At 44.7% G+C, this 18,041-nt stretch overlaps 1 protein-coding gene across 1 annotated transcript in view; it reads right to left on the reverse strand.

Annotated features, from left to right (window-relative positions):
- Me2 (malic enzyme 2) overlaps window positions 1-18,041 on the reverse strand; it is a 44,712-nt gene that overhangs the window by 20,431 nt on the left and 6,240 nt on the right. The window contains exons 2-7 of the mRNA XM_051163636.1: window positions 14,552-14,671; window positions 9,826-9,959; window positions 5,625-5,774; window positions 4,080-4,155; window positions 2,530-2,691; window positions 2,151-2,254 (exon numbers count right to left, since the gene is read on the reverse strand). Coding sequence (XP_051019593.1) covers window positions 2,151-2,254; window positions 2,530-2,691; window positions 4,080-4,155; window positions 5,625-5,774; window positions 9,826-9,959; window positions 14,552-14,659 — 734 coding nt within the window. The 5' untranslated portion in view covers window positions 14,660-14,671. The remainder of the gene's footprint in view (window positions 1-2,150; window positions 2,255-2,529; window positions 2,692-4,079; window positions 4,156-5,624; window positions 5,775-9,825; window positions 9,960-14,551; window positions 14,672-18,041) is intronic.

Here is an 18,041-nt window from a genome sequence, read left to right on the forward strand (position 1 = left end):
AGATGACTGACCACACGGAAGGTACAGTAAATGAGAAAAGGCTGCTAGCTAAGTACAGTGTGGTGAGCACTAGTAAGAAGGGGAGGCCATGTGGGTACCGCAGCACACACGTGTATCCTGGGAGCACAGGTAGGGGCTCAGGCAGGGGCTCACGGGTTTGAGGCCAGTCTAGAAAACACCAGGGAGACTGACTCAAACAATCAAACCAGGAAAAGGAAAACCAGAAAAGACCTGGAAGGAAGCGGCACCGGGTCTTCATCTGGGAAATAAATAGCAAGAAGCAAAGAGGGGAATCAAACAAGGTATATTCTGGCAACCCCGAATTCTCAACAGCCAGGGTACACAGGTACTTTTCATGGTCACAGGAAAGGACAAGGAGAATGTGGCTCAGTCACGTAGGGGCCAAGGGAGTTCTCACGTTGAACCCTGAAGGCCGTGGAGGAGGGAAGATTCACAGAAGCCTCCTGCTAGCAGAGATGACCTGCCAGTGCCCGCATGCCCTAGTACAAGGCGATGAGAAAGAGCAGCACCTCAGACTCTACGGTGACAGGGATACCAGGACAAACAAACTGGAAAGTGAGGGAGCCAGTCTACCCTCAAGGAGGTCGGGGTAACTAAGAAGATGCTGTCTTGTCCAGGGAAAGAAAGTGAAGAAAGAAGGGAAAGAGGACAGTGTGTGGGGAGATGAGCAGCTTAGCCCTGAATCTGTCATCATCTTGGTCTCGCATAGAAAATTCATTTTCGAGTATCTCTGCGTGCCTGGAATGTTAAAAGCTGAGCCAGAATTTGGAAGATGGCTCAGTGGGCTCAGCTCCTCATGGAAGCTGGATTCAATGTGAGCACATGTAGGCCAGTGCTCTTACAAAGAGAGAGAACGCACAGGCAGGAGAGTCTCTGGAAGCTTGTGAGTCAGGCAGCAGCTTAAAAAGTATATGCCATATAAGAGTATGTCGTAGAAGAAACAACAAAGAGACCTTGTTACAAGGTAGAAGGTTATCTTCTGATTGACCTCTACACGCTTGCCAGGGTACATGCACCAGCATTCATAAACACAAATGCACATGCATGTACAAACATGTACACATGTACACACACACATACACACACACACACCGACCACAGCTAGACCATAAAGATGAAGAATTTGGATTTTAGAAAACCATTGAGAAATTTCAGGCCAAAAAAAAAAAAAAAGTAAGGCAACACATATTTATATGATTAATCCTAGTATTAGACGCAGATCGAGAAGGCTTTAGAGGAACTCAGGGGAGAGGCCTGCGAACATAGTACCAGCTGGTTCTGAGGACACTCTGCTGACACAGCTGGCTAGTCAAGGAAAGTCACAAATAGCACCAAGATTCAAGGTCCAGCAATAGGGTGAACGTTACCGCCATTGTTAGCAGTTAGGGATATGGAAGGCAGGCTGTTTGGAAAGAACTCCATCTGTGACAGGAACAGGATGCAGTGACAGACTTTCTCAAGGTAGGAGCCCCTAGCCGCTGGAAGTGTGGGCCACACAGGTGGCTTTCTGAGTTACAGGTATGAAGGCCACTATTTACTATACATGCAAAAACTGAGAGTCGAGCTTGTCTAGCTTGTGTGAGGCCCTGGACTCTATTCCCAGGCAGCAATCCACAAATACATGCACAAATAGAGGACCCATTCACCATGGTCCAGTAAAGTGCTTGCCAAGCAAGCCTGGCAACCCATGTTCAACCCACCTCAAGGCAGATGGGGAGAACAGGCACCACAAAGGTGTCCTCTGACCTCCCTATGCACACCGTAACACACAGGCACACACCTCCAGTGGTAAATAAGTAAGTAAGCAAGCAGGCAGATAAAAGAAAACAGGTCCGAGTAAGATGTCAAAGCCGCAGGAGAGCTCTGGTGGCAAGGTGGGAGTGAGCGTGGCCGCGGAAGGCCCGAGGGAGGAACGCACTGTGAAGTGAGCATTTAGGAGAGCTGAATGCAGACTTCCTTCCTGCTGTCAGGTGATGCCAGGCGGATGCCAAAACATGTCACTGGGCATGAAAAAGTTTCCACAATTTAACCCTTCCCATACAAGCTCCTGGGATATAAGAGAAAACAGCAGAATACTGCCCCCATCCCAAAGAAGAGGCTCCTTCCTCTCCATCAGGTTCATAGGGTACCTGTCAGTGATCGCCTTCATAAACTCGTCAATCAGATCGTCGTAAAGTTGGGAACGATCTCGCTTCTGATACAAGCCCATATAAAAAGGATCTTTTAATAGTGCCTATATAAAAAAATGAGCGCAAAATTAAACTCTTTTGTTGCACTATTAATTTACATTAAACATGTAAGACAAAACCTTTACGAAACATAATAGATTTAATTCAGTTATTTATATAAACATTAAAAGCCAAGTTTAAAGAAAAATATTAACATCTAAAATTACAAGATTGTCCCCCTTCATAAATCATCTTCAAAGACGGCCATAGGTGTTTGTTTGTTTGTTTGTTTAAGAAGAAACTGGGGAGGATGGGCAAAGGGGGACAGGGCGCTACTCACTTTATTATCAGTTCCCACGTCGATGCACACAGGCAGGCATTTCTCGGGCTGTATCCCTGCGCATGCTGTGTACAAACAAAGCTTTCCCACTGGAATCCCCATTCCATAGACACCCAGATCTCCAAGACCCAGAATTCTCTCTCCATCGGTCACCACAACAGCCTTCATTATAAACAAAACAAAATTAAACACAAATTAAAAGCTGCCAAAAGTGGGGCACTAGCGGGGTACACTTTTAAAAAAGATGAATTCTTTGGCTATATTTCTATTCTCACTTCCAGAAGCAGAGCCATTTGTCTAATTCCCAGTATAACCCCAAGGAGTGTACGTAAACTAGGACTTCTGCCGATTATGAGGTATTAAAAGAGAATTCACTAGACATGTTTTCCACCTGACTTTGGTTTGGAAACAGAATGAGGGCACAGGAGGACCAACTTAAGTATTCTGTCCACAAATGAAGCATGGGAGAAGTGCCTTGAAGCCCCAGGTTACCACAGTAAAACGTCTAGAGATAAATGTCACGCTCTAGCAACCTGCATCAATCAGGAAAACCATAGCAACAGCAGAGGAGAAGAACCAACTCGATTATAAAATACATGTACCTACACATAAGTCTGTAAGACGATACTATAAATCTAGTTACTTTACCAAATCTTTCCTAAACTATCTGCACTAATGGTTTTGGAAAGGTGGGGAGGAGGAGGCAGTGTCACGTTTAGGTCAAGCTGCCCTAGATTCCCTGTCAAGAAGGATCCTTCCACTTGCTGCCTGGCTGAACTCAGGACTCATCAGTGTTCACTGTGGTGAAGACAACACTCATATTAAAGACAGTGAGATCCCTGCAGTGACCAGCACAAAGCTACCCAAAGACGTTTACGTAGCTTATTCCATTTTCTTCACTGACCATGCCTTGTATTTGTTACATTTAAAACTCTATTACTCTATTGATGTATATACTATTTGCCAAGGATCTAAATCTACCTTAGACAAACAAAAGAAAAAGAAAATCAGAGGGGGGAAAAAGACAGAGACAGAAGACACACACACACACACACACACACACACAGAGAGAGAGACAGAGAGAGAGAGAGAGAGAGAGAGAGAGCGCATAACTACCTCCAGAACCAAAGTTCCTATGCCACCTCCTTTCCTTTTTGAGATAGGGTCTCATGTGTCCCAGGAGTGCCTCACACCCAAGCTTCTGACCCTCCTGCCTTTACCTTCCAAGGCATCGTGTGGATTATAGGGATATCAGGGTTGCCCCACCACACCAAGTGGACCATCTGGTTTTCTCTACCGAGAAACTAAAACTGGAGGGGCTGTGACTGAGCTCGCCTTGTACACTAGTGTCAAAGTCATTCTCAGAGCCAAGCACTGTCCAGTGATCCACCTCAGAAAGGTATCATCAGCATCTCCTTAGACACAAAGCAGACATTTGCACGTACATAGTGTAATAAGTGAGAGCAACAACGGAGGCTTGTTCTTGGCAACTTAGCGTTAACTTACAAGGAAAAAGAAGAAATTGTGAAAGGAGGGTGTGCTCTTAGTACCTTAACATGATTTTCTGGCCAGTTATCCACAATTGATCTAACATGACCTCTGTCTGAGATTGAAATAAACAATCCCCTGCAACAGAACAAAAACACCTTTGCATTTCATGACAGTTTTTTAGGTTTTTTCCCCCTATGCTTTTGTCCATAATTGGGATAGTTAAGATATTTTAATAAAACATCAAGATATGGTTTAATTTCCAAGAACTGATTATTTCCAAACATTTTAATTCTTTTGAATGGTAATTATGTTGCTTACATAAAAGCCATAACAAAAAATATAACTGATGTGATCATTTTTCCCAAAGAAAATGTGACCCTATTACATGTTCTAACCATCTAAGTTGAAAATGAAGTAAAAAACTCCTACGTAGGATACAATGTACTAACGATATGATCCAAAAGCCCTGCCCCATGTTGTCACAGCTCCTGTCAGTCATCATCTGTGGGGTGTATGCAGGAGTCAGGGCACGAGCTTTATCAACTATCCCTGGCTCCACACTTAGACTAACTGAACCAGACACCCTGGGGTGAGGTCTGGGCAGCGTGCTTTCCAGTTCCATTACTCCTTTAACCTGCGTTGAGAAACACTCTCTAATAAGACGCCACACACACAGGCTGGGCTACCTCCTAGTGATGGTTCAGAATCTTTGGTAACAGCACCACACAGGTGAGGTGAAACAGTGTCTGCCAGGGAGTATCTGCCACATGAGCACAGAGGGAGCTCGCTAACTCAGGCTGCTACATTTCCCTCCTCATCAGAAGCTCCCGGGGAGAGAGAAAGTTGGCAGGGTTCAGCCTTTTAAATAACTCAACAGGTGCTTCTTATGCACTCTGAAATTGAGAGGAGCCTTCAGACTAGATGTAAGGCTGGGAGCTGCGCTCACCGCTGTCTGAATGCCCACACTGATATCAATACACGAGCTTCCTTGGGAAAAAACATGGATTTAGTAAACGGCAGATTAGAAGGGGCAGAAAAATGTAAATAAATATAGTCTTAGACAGATCCAGCCCATCAATTTCCCCTCAGTGGGTTTCAACAGGTTCAGTCACCCTTAGTTGACAGCCAGTCATGTGCTCATTCAGGACTTGAGGCACTGGCCCATGGAGGAACTCTTCCTACTAACATGTTTGATAGAGTTAGAACAGTCTGCAAATAAAAACCATGAAAGCTAATTTTCCCTTTAAAAGGGAGGAGAGGAAGCATCAGAAATTAAAGCTGATAGATGAGAAGCCAAACCCAACCTGGCAAACTACCAAAAGGCTCACTAGTAATTACTGTCTGGGGGAGGAGAAAAGCACAGCTACGACACAAGTCCTCTAATGGTGGCAATGAGTACTAGAAGCTAGTTAACTGTTTCTACAAAAACAAACAATATGCACGTGGTTTTATTACTATCTTCTTTTAATACAAACTAGACTTCTGTGAGGCGAGAAGCCTGGCTGGATAAGACTGTAACACACAGAAATAAATTAGATGTTACAGAATGACTTTTTTCTTACACAATAATCAATCATATATTTGTAGTTAAAAACAAGTCTTACTTAGGTCTCCTAAAGATGTGTCCATATTGAGAGCAGGCAAGCCCAACTGTTGGTGTATACACAATTGGCATCAGACTTTCAATATCATCTTGTAGTATTCTATAAAACAGTTTCTCATTTCTTTCTTGTATACCCATTATATAGATGTACCTGAAAATAAGCATAACAAATAATGACTAAGTTAGTTTGCATCACACTGAAATACTGACCTTTGGAAGTTAACCTAAATGTCTAAAACTGAGCCCTTCCAATATATAAACATGTATATGTATATATACATTATATATGCATAATATATTTAATATAAAATATATATTATACACATATTATAATTCCTCACACACACACCACATTAAAACTCTGCATTATAAATTCTGTAACACTCAGAACTAAAAACCAGCAAGCCACAGATGTATTATATGGCAGAAGCTAACAGGAGAAACAACAGCTAGCCCTCTGAGCAAGGCCTGGAAATGCTAAGGGGTCGACAGAAGGCCGGCAGGTAAATGAGGAAGCCAGAGGAAGTGGTATGCATCCACGAGCTCCAGTCCCAAGTCCCACACTAGAGTTTAAAATCCAGTTGTGTGTTAAGCATTATTAGTACATGAGGCAAAACAACAGCAGAAAGCAACTGGAGGCCGTTCTTCATTCCTTCTTCCGCCTTTCTCTACCACAATCTAGAAGATCATCCAGGCCTAAGTGAGCATCTACAAATATCCATCCTTCCACATGTCTATCTCTTCTCCCCACATCCAGTCTAACCCACTAACTAGTCTTTATAGTTTTCCTTCCTTGCTCCAACCCATCCTTTTACAACACATTATCCGTAATCACTTCTAATTGTCCTTCAATGGATCTAAATGCCAATAAAATAAGGTTCAAACTCCCAAACTGTTAACAAACTTCTGTGTATTTTCTAGCCTCATTCCCTCATTCCTCTTTACTGATGTCATCTCCTCAAATGCTTACTTAACTCTTACCTAGGACCTGAGGCATCCGATGGCCTCGGGACAGTCTCTTACTCATGTCTCCTAACGTAGTTCAGAGGCCATTCCTGTGTACCCCCCACTTTCTTGTGATACTGCTCCCACAATACCCTATTATTTCTTCTGTATTCAACTTCACATTGCTTTTCCACTGTTCTTTTTGTTTTGTTTTGTTTTTTGGTTTTTTGAGACAGGGTTCATCTGTGCAGTCTTGGCTGTCCTGGACTCACTTTGAAGACCAGGTTGGCCTTGAACTCACATCAATCTGCCTGCCTCTGCCTCCTGAGTGCTGGGATTAAAGGCATGCACCACGACACCTGGCTCCACTGTTCTTTTTAAATCCTAAACTGACCCATCATAAGAAGTGATTATCTATAAAAGGGTAGATATAAGTGTAGGTTATATGCAAATATTCTTTCTTATGCTGGGAGCTATAGGGAGCCACAGCTTCCAGGAAGCCATGCAATCAAGGCTAGAAATTCGCTCTAAAATGCATTGTGCTGTTGAGCTATTATTTGGTAGGCTGGGTGTACTAAACACACATTCCCCTTATAATATTTTCAGTTTGCAAATGGCTGATTAGAGCACACCTCCATCTTAGGCTGAGACCTCTCTATTTCTCTATTTTATTTGGTGAATATGCAAATAAATCACTTATGCAAATGAACTATAGTTTCCATATTGCTACTGGGGACAAAAATGACATAAATAGGTAGGAATTAAAGAAGACTTCTCCTCACTATACGGAAATAACCAAAAGCAATCAGGCTACAAAATGGAAAAGACAGCTTTCTGAAAGAGACTACAAGAAGGTTAAAGAAAAGAGACAGATGACCCACCAGGCATGTGGGCGGCAAGCTGGGCACTTCCTAGCTTCCTTAGGCTGCCATCTCACCTTCCCTCTGCTTTAGTCACTCTTCTGCTTCTTGCCTCAAGCTCTTAAGACCTAGGGCTGACATATGCCTTGAATTCCACACTGGCCACAGTCCTACCTGTTTACCCACCAGTATTCAGCTAGCTGGTCCATGCCTTACTTCCCAATGCTGTAAAATCTCTACTTTGCTCAGCACATCCATCTCTTCCATTTTACCAGGTCCCCCAGGGTACAACTCATCCTCCACTGTGTACCTCAGGGTCCGTTCTCTCACTCTGAGCAATCTCTCACCATTTGCAAAGTTAAGCCTGCACACACCTCTACCACTGCACAACCCTACCATGGCGTGCGAGGGTGGCTTTGCTCCCAATCAGACACTCAACTCCAGACAAACAGGCTGATTTCACTTTACAGTGAGAATCTTTCGACAATGCCCCAACACCCAAACCACGCCACAGTTCTCCTCTTCTGTAGAAAAGAACAGCACTAGAGAAAGACATCACTACAATGGAGCGCCCCACAGGGCCCTCAGGGCCTGCGCTCACGCCTGCTTTGTTCAGGCTGGGTCTGACTGTGTGGCCAGGCTTACCTTGAACTTACAACTCTGCTCCTTCTGCCTCAGATCCTCAAGTGCAGTAACACTTAAGAGGCAAGCATTATGGACCACATCAGAGTTGCTCTTTTTACCCTATCTAACGTTAAGGGCCTCCACTTCAGGGCTCAGTGTCTCCTCCTAACTGACTGAGCTTTCCCTGTCTGACCTCAGCCCTTCTGTATTCTAGCTGGAACATTCATATTGATTTCACAAAGAAAGCCCAGTCAGCGGGTATGAGTCAGAGCAATCACTAGCATACCTAGCTTAACGGTATCTGTGTGATCTCCGCTCGGGATTATCGCAGTGTTTCCACCTCTGCACGTGACCCTTTGCCGTCTTCTGGAACCTTGCTGCAGCAGTTTCGACTGAGTCTGTTCTATGCAACTATGAACGCGCAACTTTTCTTCTGGTGAGACTATTTAAACCAGGCTTTTTAATGGTTCCACTTTCTTTTACGGCTCAATGTCTTTCTCCTGTCTCTTACTTAAACTTCTTCAGAGTAGATTACACTTTCTCCTCACGCACTCACTTCTCAGTGCAACTCTCCTTCTACCCGGTCACATCAATGGCACTACACTCATAGGCCTGCGATGTTCACTTTTACTCCAATAGTCAGTCCCGAATTCAGCCTGCCCCCTCTACCTGCCCTTTCTCATTCTGATGTTTGTTAACTACAACACACTTTATACATTTCAGCCCAGGTATCACTTCCTTCAGGAACTTTCATCTGATTTCCCAAGTCAGGCTACATGCCTCTCATGCTTTCAGAACAGACTCCACGTGCACAATTTTTCTGCCACAGCACACACTGCAGTACACAGCGAGCACAGTTACAGTCACAGCTTAGCTATCTGCTGCTGAACGCCGAGAGGGCAGTGCTATCTGCTACTGGGTTAGTTCCTGGGCTATTAAGGGAGCAGGCTAGTTATCGGCAGATGGAACCTATTTCTAAAAGACAGTTCCCTCACTATTTGATGTCCCATGCAACCTCAAGAATCTACAGTATTGCTGGGCTTGGTGGCGCACGCCTTTAATCCCAGCACTCGGGAGGCAGAGGCAGGCGGATAACTGTGAGTTTGAGGCCAGCCTGGTCTACAAACTGAGTCCAGGACAGCCAGGGCTACACAGAGAAACCCTGTCTCAAAAAACAAAACAAAACCAAAACAACAACAAAAAAGAATCTACAGGGTCTACCAGCAGAAAGCCCTCTCCAGACGTAGCCATTTATCCCTGGATTCTCACACTTTTTTTTGGTTTTTCAAGACAGGGTTTCTCTGTGTAGCCTTGGCTGTCCTAGACTCCCTTTGTAGACCAGGCTGGCTTCGAACTCACAGCGATCCACCTGCCTCTGCCTCCCGAGTGCTGGGATTAAAGGCGTGCGCCACCACCGCCCGGCTTGGATTCTCACACTTCTAAAGCTATCAGCAGAAGGTCACACACAGAGTAGGAGACCAGTGAAAGCTGTGGGATAAAATGTGAGCAGATCAGATGATGCCCCATGTTTCCAATGTTCTAATCGCACGTGGAACGTGAATGCAAGTGATTACTACTGGCACAGAACTCAGTCCCACCAAGTTCTAAAACGGTGATCAGTGGTAAGTACACCCTAAAATAAAGAAGACACAATCATTGCAGGAGGAGTAAACTGATAAAAGAACAAACGTCATTGTCAGAGTGAACAACTCTCCTGCCATAAATAATCACATTGTGATTCTAATAAAAGACTGCCATCCAATCAACTCTTACTTTTCCAAAGGGCTAGTCATTTTTTTCAAGTTTCTATGGAATCGTAAGGCTTGAATATCTTGTGTCTCTATTTTAGGAGGTAAAAGTCCTTGAAGACCAAGCATTTGTCGTTCTTGTAACGTAAACGCCATCCCCTAAAAACAGAAATAAATAATAAAAATTAGTACTAACTACAGCAGCAACAGCACTGTCCTTTAAATATAATTCAAGTGGAAAATTATAAAAAGTAAAATACCTATCCCAGGATTCTCAGAATGTTTTAAGATTGATGACATCACACACTGGTGAGCATATGGAAAGAGTGACCTCTCAGAGGGGAGTATAACTAATTTAATGGATGCTTCTGGAAAGCAGCCAAAAGCATACCCAAATGTCCTTTCTGCTTGTTTTGTTTATTTGATACAGAGCTTCTGTGTAGGCCTGGAACTTGCTTCATAGACCAGGCAGGCCTTGACCTTAAGAGATCTTCCTGCCTCTGCCTCCCTAGATTAAAGGCATGAGCCACCATGCTCAGCTACACTTAAATACCTTAATGCACATATTCTCTAATTAAGAAATATGGCCTGGGGCTGGAGAGATGGCTAAGCAGTTAAGAGCACTGTCTGCTCTTCCAGAGGTCCTGAGTTCAATTCCCAGCAACCACATGGTGGCTCAAAACCATCTATAATGAGATCTGATGCCCTCTTCCAGTGTGTAGGTAGGTGTACATGCAAGCAGAACGCTATATATATAATAAATAAATCTTTAGAAAAGAAAAGAAATATGGCCTGCATATAGCCATTCCAAAGAAATACCCAAATACCTAGGGAATACAGCATATGTATATGTGTATGTCAGTGACGGGGTCTAACATGCTGCTAGATTTCTTGGCTATTACAAACTAAAAGTTCATCATCTATGCAGTAAGGAACCTGTGGTATGTCTATACTGTACACCACAGAGCTGCCAATCAAAGCACACTGTTAACCCATTACCTAAAACTTCATACTATACAGATTCATGTAACCCATAAATGAAAGCAACAAAATACAGGTAAAAATTAAGTCTATATCAGAATATACTAAATTTCCAGTTTTTAGCTGTGGGATAAATTATATTAAAATGAACTAAGCAAAAAATGCTTGGGTATGGATTTCTGAACATTCTTTCCTCTGTAAAAGGGGTAAGACCACTGGCCAAATGATCAAAATCAAAATCAATTTTTTTTTTTTTTAAGCTCTAGAAAATAAAAACAATCAGGAATCAATTAACTAGGAATAGCCACTGAACTGAAGTGTCAGGCACTGCTTGAAGCACTGTATAACCCTGACAGTAAATAACAGGCTAGCTGTGTGGTGAGGGTACTGGTTTCTCTAAGAACCCAGTTATGTTATGTTTTTTGTTTTAATCCCAGGTGTGGGATAAGAGGCTGCCTCGTGGCTGGGGATTTGTCTTGTGCACTAGCAGGGGTGCGATTTTGCCAGCTGAGAATAGATGATGTCTGGAATTCTGGGAACTTTTGAGAGGGGATAAATGCCAGAGCCCGGGAGAGAGCAGGGTGGTGGGGGAGGCGGTGGGGAAGAGGAGGAGGAAGCAGGGTGGTGGGGGAGGTGGTGGGGAAGAGGAGGAGGAAGCAGGGTGGTGGGGGAGGCAGTGGGGAAGAGGAGGAGGAAGCAGGGTGGTGGGGGAGGCGGTGGGGAAGAGGAGGAGGAAGCAGGGTGGTGGGGGAGGTGGTGGGGAAGAGGAGGAGGAAGCAGGGTGGTGTGGGAGGCGGTGGGGAAGAGGAGGAGGAAGCAGGGTGGTGTGGGAGGCGGTGGGGAAGAGGAGGAGGAAGCAGGGTGGTGTGGGAGGCGGTGGGGAAGAGGAGGAGGAAGCAGGGTGGTGGGGGAGGCGGTGGGGAAGAGGAGGAGGAAGCAGGGTGGTGGGGGAGGCGGTGGGGAAGAGGAGGAGGAAGCAGGGTGGTGGGGGAGGCGGTGGGGACGAGGAGGAGGAAGCAGGGTGGTGGGGGAGGCGGTGGGGAAGAGGAGGAGGAAGCAGGGTGGTGGGGGAGGCGGTGGGGAAGAGGAGGAGGAAGCAGGGTGGTGGGGGAGGCAGTGGGGAAGAGGAGGGGGAGCAGCAGCAGAGGACGACAACGATGGTGGTGGTGGCTCCTGGCTGCTGCTGCTGCTGCTGCGGTTTGTCAAGCGGTCACAAGAAAAGCTACCAAAAGAAGAAGTTGGTGCTATTCTGACAACAAAAACTGGACTTGCCTCAAGGAGCTCTCTCTAAGTCCCTAGTCAGCAGAAAGTAGCCAATGGAGGTCTGCGCCCCTTCCCCTCCAACCTTCCTTCTCTCCTACCTGGTGTTATGGGGGGGTCGGAAGAGGTTAGGGTGGAATAAGGGGGGTTGGAAGGGTGAGAGGTATAAGAACCCAATAAAATAAGATTAAAAAAAAATATGCCTACATAAGTGAAAACCTGTATAGGAAAAAGCTTTGGGAATAATATGTCCATAGGAGTGAGGCACTGAAAAGCTATGAGGTATTTGGGGAAATTCAACAGGAAAGACTTGAAAAAGCAAGGAAGCTCTTCCTGGAACGTTTACAGGAAGCAACCCTGCAGGCTATGTGAGCAGGAGCAGGAGTGACGCAGGTGTTCCTACACCATACAACACAGCCCTTAGCAAGCCCAGGAAACTAAACGGTACTAGCTCCAGACATTGTAGTCTTTGTCTAATCATTGGCTTCATTAGCTACATATAACAAAAAACACCATTCAATGTTACTATAAAGTACAATTGAGACACAGCTCAGGGATAGGGGCTTGCCTAGCAAGTGCAAGGCCCGGAGTTTGATTCATACTCAGTGCTGGAACTGGAGAAGAGAAAGAAAGAAAGAAACGAGAGACAAACAGACATCTATCATTCTAAGAAGCCAGGCATGGTGCTCTGGAGAGATGGCTCTGCAGGTCAGAGGACTTGCTGCTCTCAATGGAACTCAAACTCAATTCCCAGCTCCTCCATCAAGGGGCTCACAACCACTTGTAACAGCACCAGAGGATTTTTATACACCTCTGCCTCTGCACAGACACACTGACAGATGGATACAAACACACAGACACAGGCACACACAGAGTAAAACAAATAAGTAAATCTAATCTATTTACAAAATGGCTAATGTAAAACATTAAAAAAGATACAAAGTAGACGAACAGTGCTGCCCCAAAGAAACAGGGACTGTAAAGGAAAACCTCCTATCTTAAGATAGGAAAAACAGCAGAACAGCGCAGAAGCTGGTGATGCCACAGGAACAGGGTCACAAGCTGCTGCAGGGTTTTGGAGAAGGAGCAACTACCCCATCTGTGGTGGTGTGAAAAGGTCACTGGTGTTCGGCTTAGTTAGGCTTTGTAGTGTTTTAGGGGATGGATCCAGTCTCCAGGCATGCTAGGCTGGTACTCTTTCTTTACACTAGGCCTCTGGTCCTGCATTAGGAACGAGTTACAGGTTAAAGAGCAAGTATGATTTGGAGGCAGAGGAAAACCAAGAAGGGGTAGGGGCACAGCTTGCATGACTCTCTGGTCGTTATTAAGCATGCTAATAAGAGCAGCGCTCAGCACCTCACGCTCCTTGCGGGCCTGAGACTCCTGTAAACACGTTATACTAAACAGCTCATATTTTTTTCTCTTATAAAAATCGGATTGGCAATTTTTTTTAGGGCAAGTCTTTAAAAATAGATCACACCTTTAATCTCAAGGCACCATTGCCCAAAAGGAGTACATCACATGATGTGCCAAACTATCCTCCCACAAGCTTTCCCTAAGAAATGTCTTCAGAATTACATTTTAAAATATTTTATGTGCGCATTTACCCAGAGTTACATGCTCTTAACGCCCCTTTCTGTGGTGCTGAGTCCTGAGAACACGGTGAGCACGCACTCTGCCACTGAAGCACTCCCCAGCCACTATGCAAAGCATGCCAAAATCCCTGCTCTACTCCCACCATACAAAACCTCAACAAGCTGGAGCTACAGTTGTGCCATTATTTTCCTCCAGATGACATGAGGTGAGCTACCAAGAGACCTTATTCAGGTGCCAGTGTCACACAGTAAATAAAGCTCAGAACTGGAGTCAAAACCCAAAGTCTACCCCTATGGATCCTGTTTAGTATTTAATATGACCACTAACTACAAAGCAGGATTTGCCTATTGAGCCCAGCTTTAAAAAAAAAAGGTGAAGGCATGCCTGGCAGGACCTCGTATTGCCCTGACCTCTGCCCTACCAGTGATAATATAAAAGACAATGGGGTTTTCACCTTCGTAGGATTTGCTGGAGTAATGGCCAAAAACATATATAATAATTTGTGTCCAAAAAGATGGGTAGAAGCCGGAGGTTCAACAAAGGTTCTCAGTCACAGCTTTACCCAGCCATGCAAAGGCCTAACTGTCCCAGGCTGAGCCCCTGCTGTAAGCTAGGTAAGCTTACCTGTCCCCTCATGCCAAAAGTCGCGGCATTCTGAGGTGTGCCGATGCCGTTACTGTTTTACTGCATTTGCCTAGCACTAGGAAGCAGTCAAGCCTTTTCTGGTAGTAAAAATTGTGAAGAGTAAAACTTAGAAGGCATGAACAGCTGAATGAAGGGATACGGTGTAGAAAAAGCAACCCTCTGCCAAATGCCTTAGCTGTAGAGCTACAGATACAAAATCTTCAGGCTTGTCAGTCTAAAAGCACACCTCTACCAGGAAGATAAATTATGTTGGCGCCAATGCTACTGACCTTGTTTGTTCTTGGATTCAACATGAGTGGCTTGCCTTTCTCCTTCAAGTGCAAACGACGGCATGTCAAAGCACAAGGAGTGACAGTGGCTCTTAACCGGGAAAGCATCTTTTCTCTCACCTGGAAAACAAAGTGCTAGTAAGAAAAACACACAGCAGCTGGGCACCGTGGCGCACGCCTGTATCCCAGCACTCAGGGAGGCAGAGGCAGAGGCAGGCGGATCTCTGTGAGTTCAAGGCCAGCCTGGTCTACAAAGTGAGTCCAGGGCAGCCAAGGCTACACAGAGAAACCCTGTCTTGAAACACCAAAAAAGAAAAGAAACACGCAGCACCCTACCCATTTTCAAAAGCGAATGCGGATGCTCACTGCATACTGAAAAATGCCTTATTTGGTTTAAAGGCATCACTGGGAGAGGCCCACCAGCCGAGTGGCCTGCCTGCAGCGGGAGCCACTACAATGTGCGAGTATGTGGCAGAGAGATGGGAGAGAGAAGAACGGTTTGAGCTCTATGAAGAAAGGTGGAACTGGAGACTCAAGAGTGGAGAGGAACATTCTGACGTGAGTAGCCTGCCCTGCCACCTGAGGCCATGGTGAAGTCCCAGCCTATGTTGCCACTGGGGGCCATGTCTGGATCTATGTTGATGTCCACGGCCCAAATTACAATCAAAGACCATGTGGACGTCCCTGCTGCCTAGGACCATGTTGGTTTCCAAAGGCAGAGTGAGCTGGCCTCGCTCCTCTTACTGGCTACAGCACTTGGTAGAGCAGGCCCTCCACCTCACCTGGGCAGTACAACACAGCTGGCCCTGGTGGCATGGGTGTTGCTGGTGAGCTGATCCAAGGCCATTGAGAGCTGGCCCCGCCCCTTGCCAGCTGCAGCAAGCATTGGGTGAGCTCTTCCTGGTGGTGTGGGTGTGTGAGAGCTGGCAGGCTGATCAGCTCAGCTTCTACCCAGGTCCAGATCCAGAGCTTTGAGTTGGCCCACTCCAACATCTACCCCATCCATGAACTGTTGAAGTGCATGATGGGGGTAGTCCTGCAGATCCAAAGCTGCAGGATCTCCATGACACTGGGCAACAACAGGATATCCTAGAGGAGTCCCTGTGAGGCTCCAGTATTGATGGTGTAGCAGAAGCCCGAGGCCTCAAACCAGACCAGTGTGGGACACACTGCAGCTTCCACAAAGAGATTTTTGGTTTATTTTTTTTTTCTATTTTTAGTTTTATTTTCTTTTTTGGGGGTGGGGTGGGGAGGGAGGTTTCAATGACTGAGGGGGCAGGTACAAAGGGATGAGGACATGAGGATACATGGTGTGAAACCAAAAAGAATAAATAAAAAGTTGGTTTTTGTTTTTTTAAGACATCACTGAGACAGCTGGCAAGCAAGGAGATGCACTGCTGATGGCAGACCTTTACATTTCCTGACCTTTGTAACTGAGCTACACTTCACTGTCAATTTGACTGGACTTAGGTGTCTGTGAGCCCATTTCTTCCGTATAAGTTTAGTGGGAAAGCCTACCCTGAATATGGGTGACACCATGGCATGGGCTGGGATCCTGGACTGAATGAAAAGGGGAAAAAGATGAAATCAACCTTCATCTTCCTCTGCTCCTTGGTCCTAGCCACAAGCTCTTCCTGCAACCATGGATTTGGCCATGTTTTCCCTGCCACGATGGCTTCACACAAGATAAACCCTTCTCTTTATAAGTTATTTTGGGGGTGGTTGGGAGGAGGGTCAGGTTTTGATTACAGCATTGAAAAAAGCAAATGTACAGTAACCACAGGCAACACATTCCACTTTGAATGCATGTTACAAAGTGGCAGGGGAAGGGGCATGATACATTATAAAATATATCTTCTGAAATTATGTAAAAAAGAAACCTATACAGAAGTGTCCATTGTGCCAGCTAATGCCAAAATAACCATCGGATTTATTATAAGACCTTAAGGAAGACTGAAATGGGTCATGCCTGGCTGTCTATCTGCTGATATTATGGAAAGTCTTTTGTCTTCTCTACTTCTCTTTTCAAGCTTTCTACTAAATGGGAGGAACCTCTGCTAAGTAGGAGTTCAAAGCCAAAAGACTGCTGGACTAAGCAATAAAACAGAAAGCTTAACGACTAAAAACAATTCTTAAGGGGCAATCACCAAATATGGCGTTTAAATAAACTCTTGGTTCCAGCTTTCACAGAAGCTGTAATGACAGTGTTGCCTTCTAGGTTCCTCCCAGGTTTTAGTTTCCCCTCCTGCTTCCCACAGATGATCCTGAAACAGTGGGAATTCTCTAGGGAAGAAAAATGTGCACCACACTTTAAATGTTACAATTAAACAAGACACTAGCTTCAAAGTGTCTCAAGACTATAGTGTTTTATGGGCAAAGCAATACTGTTTTATGGTATTTAGTTAGGCAATCAAAGATGGGAGCGCTTTTCTAAATGCAACAGGCTATGTCTGGCCTGTTTGTATGGGGTCCTTGACCTAAGAATGGTTTTCACATTTTATAGGGTTGCAAAAACATACACAACGTAGAAATAAAATACAAAGAAGACACGTGGCTCAGAAAGCCTGAAATCTTTACCCACTGGATCTTTACCTAAAATAATGCTGTTGTCCCATAATTGCAGAGGCTACAAAAACCCTGTCATCTGAAGGATGGAAAAATCTCCCACCTGTGGGCTGGAGAGATGGCTCAGTGGTTAAGAGCACTGAATGTTCTTCCAGAGGACCAGTACTCAATTCCCAGCGACCAGATGGCAGCTAACAACTATGTGTAACTGTAAGATCTGACACCCTCACACAGACATGCATGCAGGCAAAATACCAAAGCACATAAAATAAAAATAAATTATATAAAAGAAATCTCCTTTCTGTGTTTTACTTGGACACACACCCTATGGACCTAGAAGTTAGCAGCATTTCTGAATTATTTTCTACAACTATTTCAATCTAGAGATTAGCAAATGTAAACAAGGTTAGTTTTCAAAGTACTGTAGAACACTTAGTCACTCACACTGAAATGCTGCACTTTGCAAGTAACTGCTGAGACTGTTTTCTGCCATCTACCAGAAATCAGAAGGAAGGTGGGATACACTGTTTCCATGGGATTTGGGTAAGGCTTGGAGTCCCACTAACAATCCTGTCTACAGTGTAACAGATAGAACGCAAAGCTAAAGACTTCCAACACTGCCACAGATGTTTCACTCACCTTACACAGCCATGGATATAAGTAAGGAATTAGTGAAAACAATGTGTCAATCAAAGGTTTTTCTACTATTGAAGAAAGTGAAAAATCCTTATACATAAAAGGCCAAGACAGACATGAACTTGTTCAACTTTAGGAAAAAAATTTAAGCATTAAGTGTGAACCTTAAGAAAAGCTGATCCAATTATAGACAGCAAGTAAAATGCAGCTGTGGTTTCTTTTAAGAGAGAAAAGATGGCAAAAGATAGTTGTGTGTAGTGAAGACTGTTCACACGTAACAGGGACAACA

Source organism: Acomys russatus, chromosome 20, assembly GCF_903995435.1.
Source record: "Acomys russatus chromosome 20, mAcoRus1.1, whole genome shotgun sequence".
In the NCBI taxonomy this organism is placed as follows: Eukaryota; Metazoa; Chordata; class Mammalia; order Rodentia; family Muridae; genus Acomys; species Acomys russatus.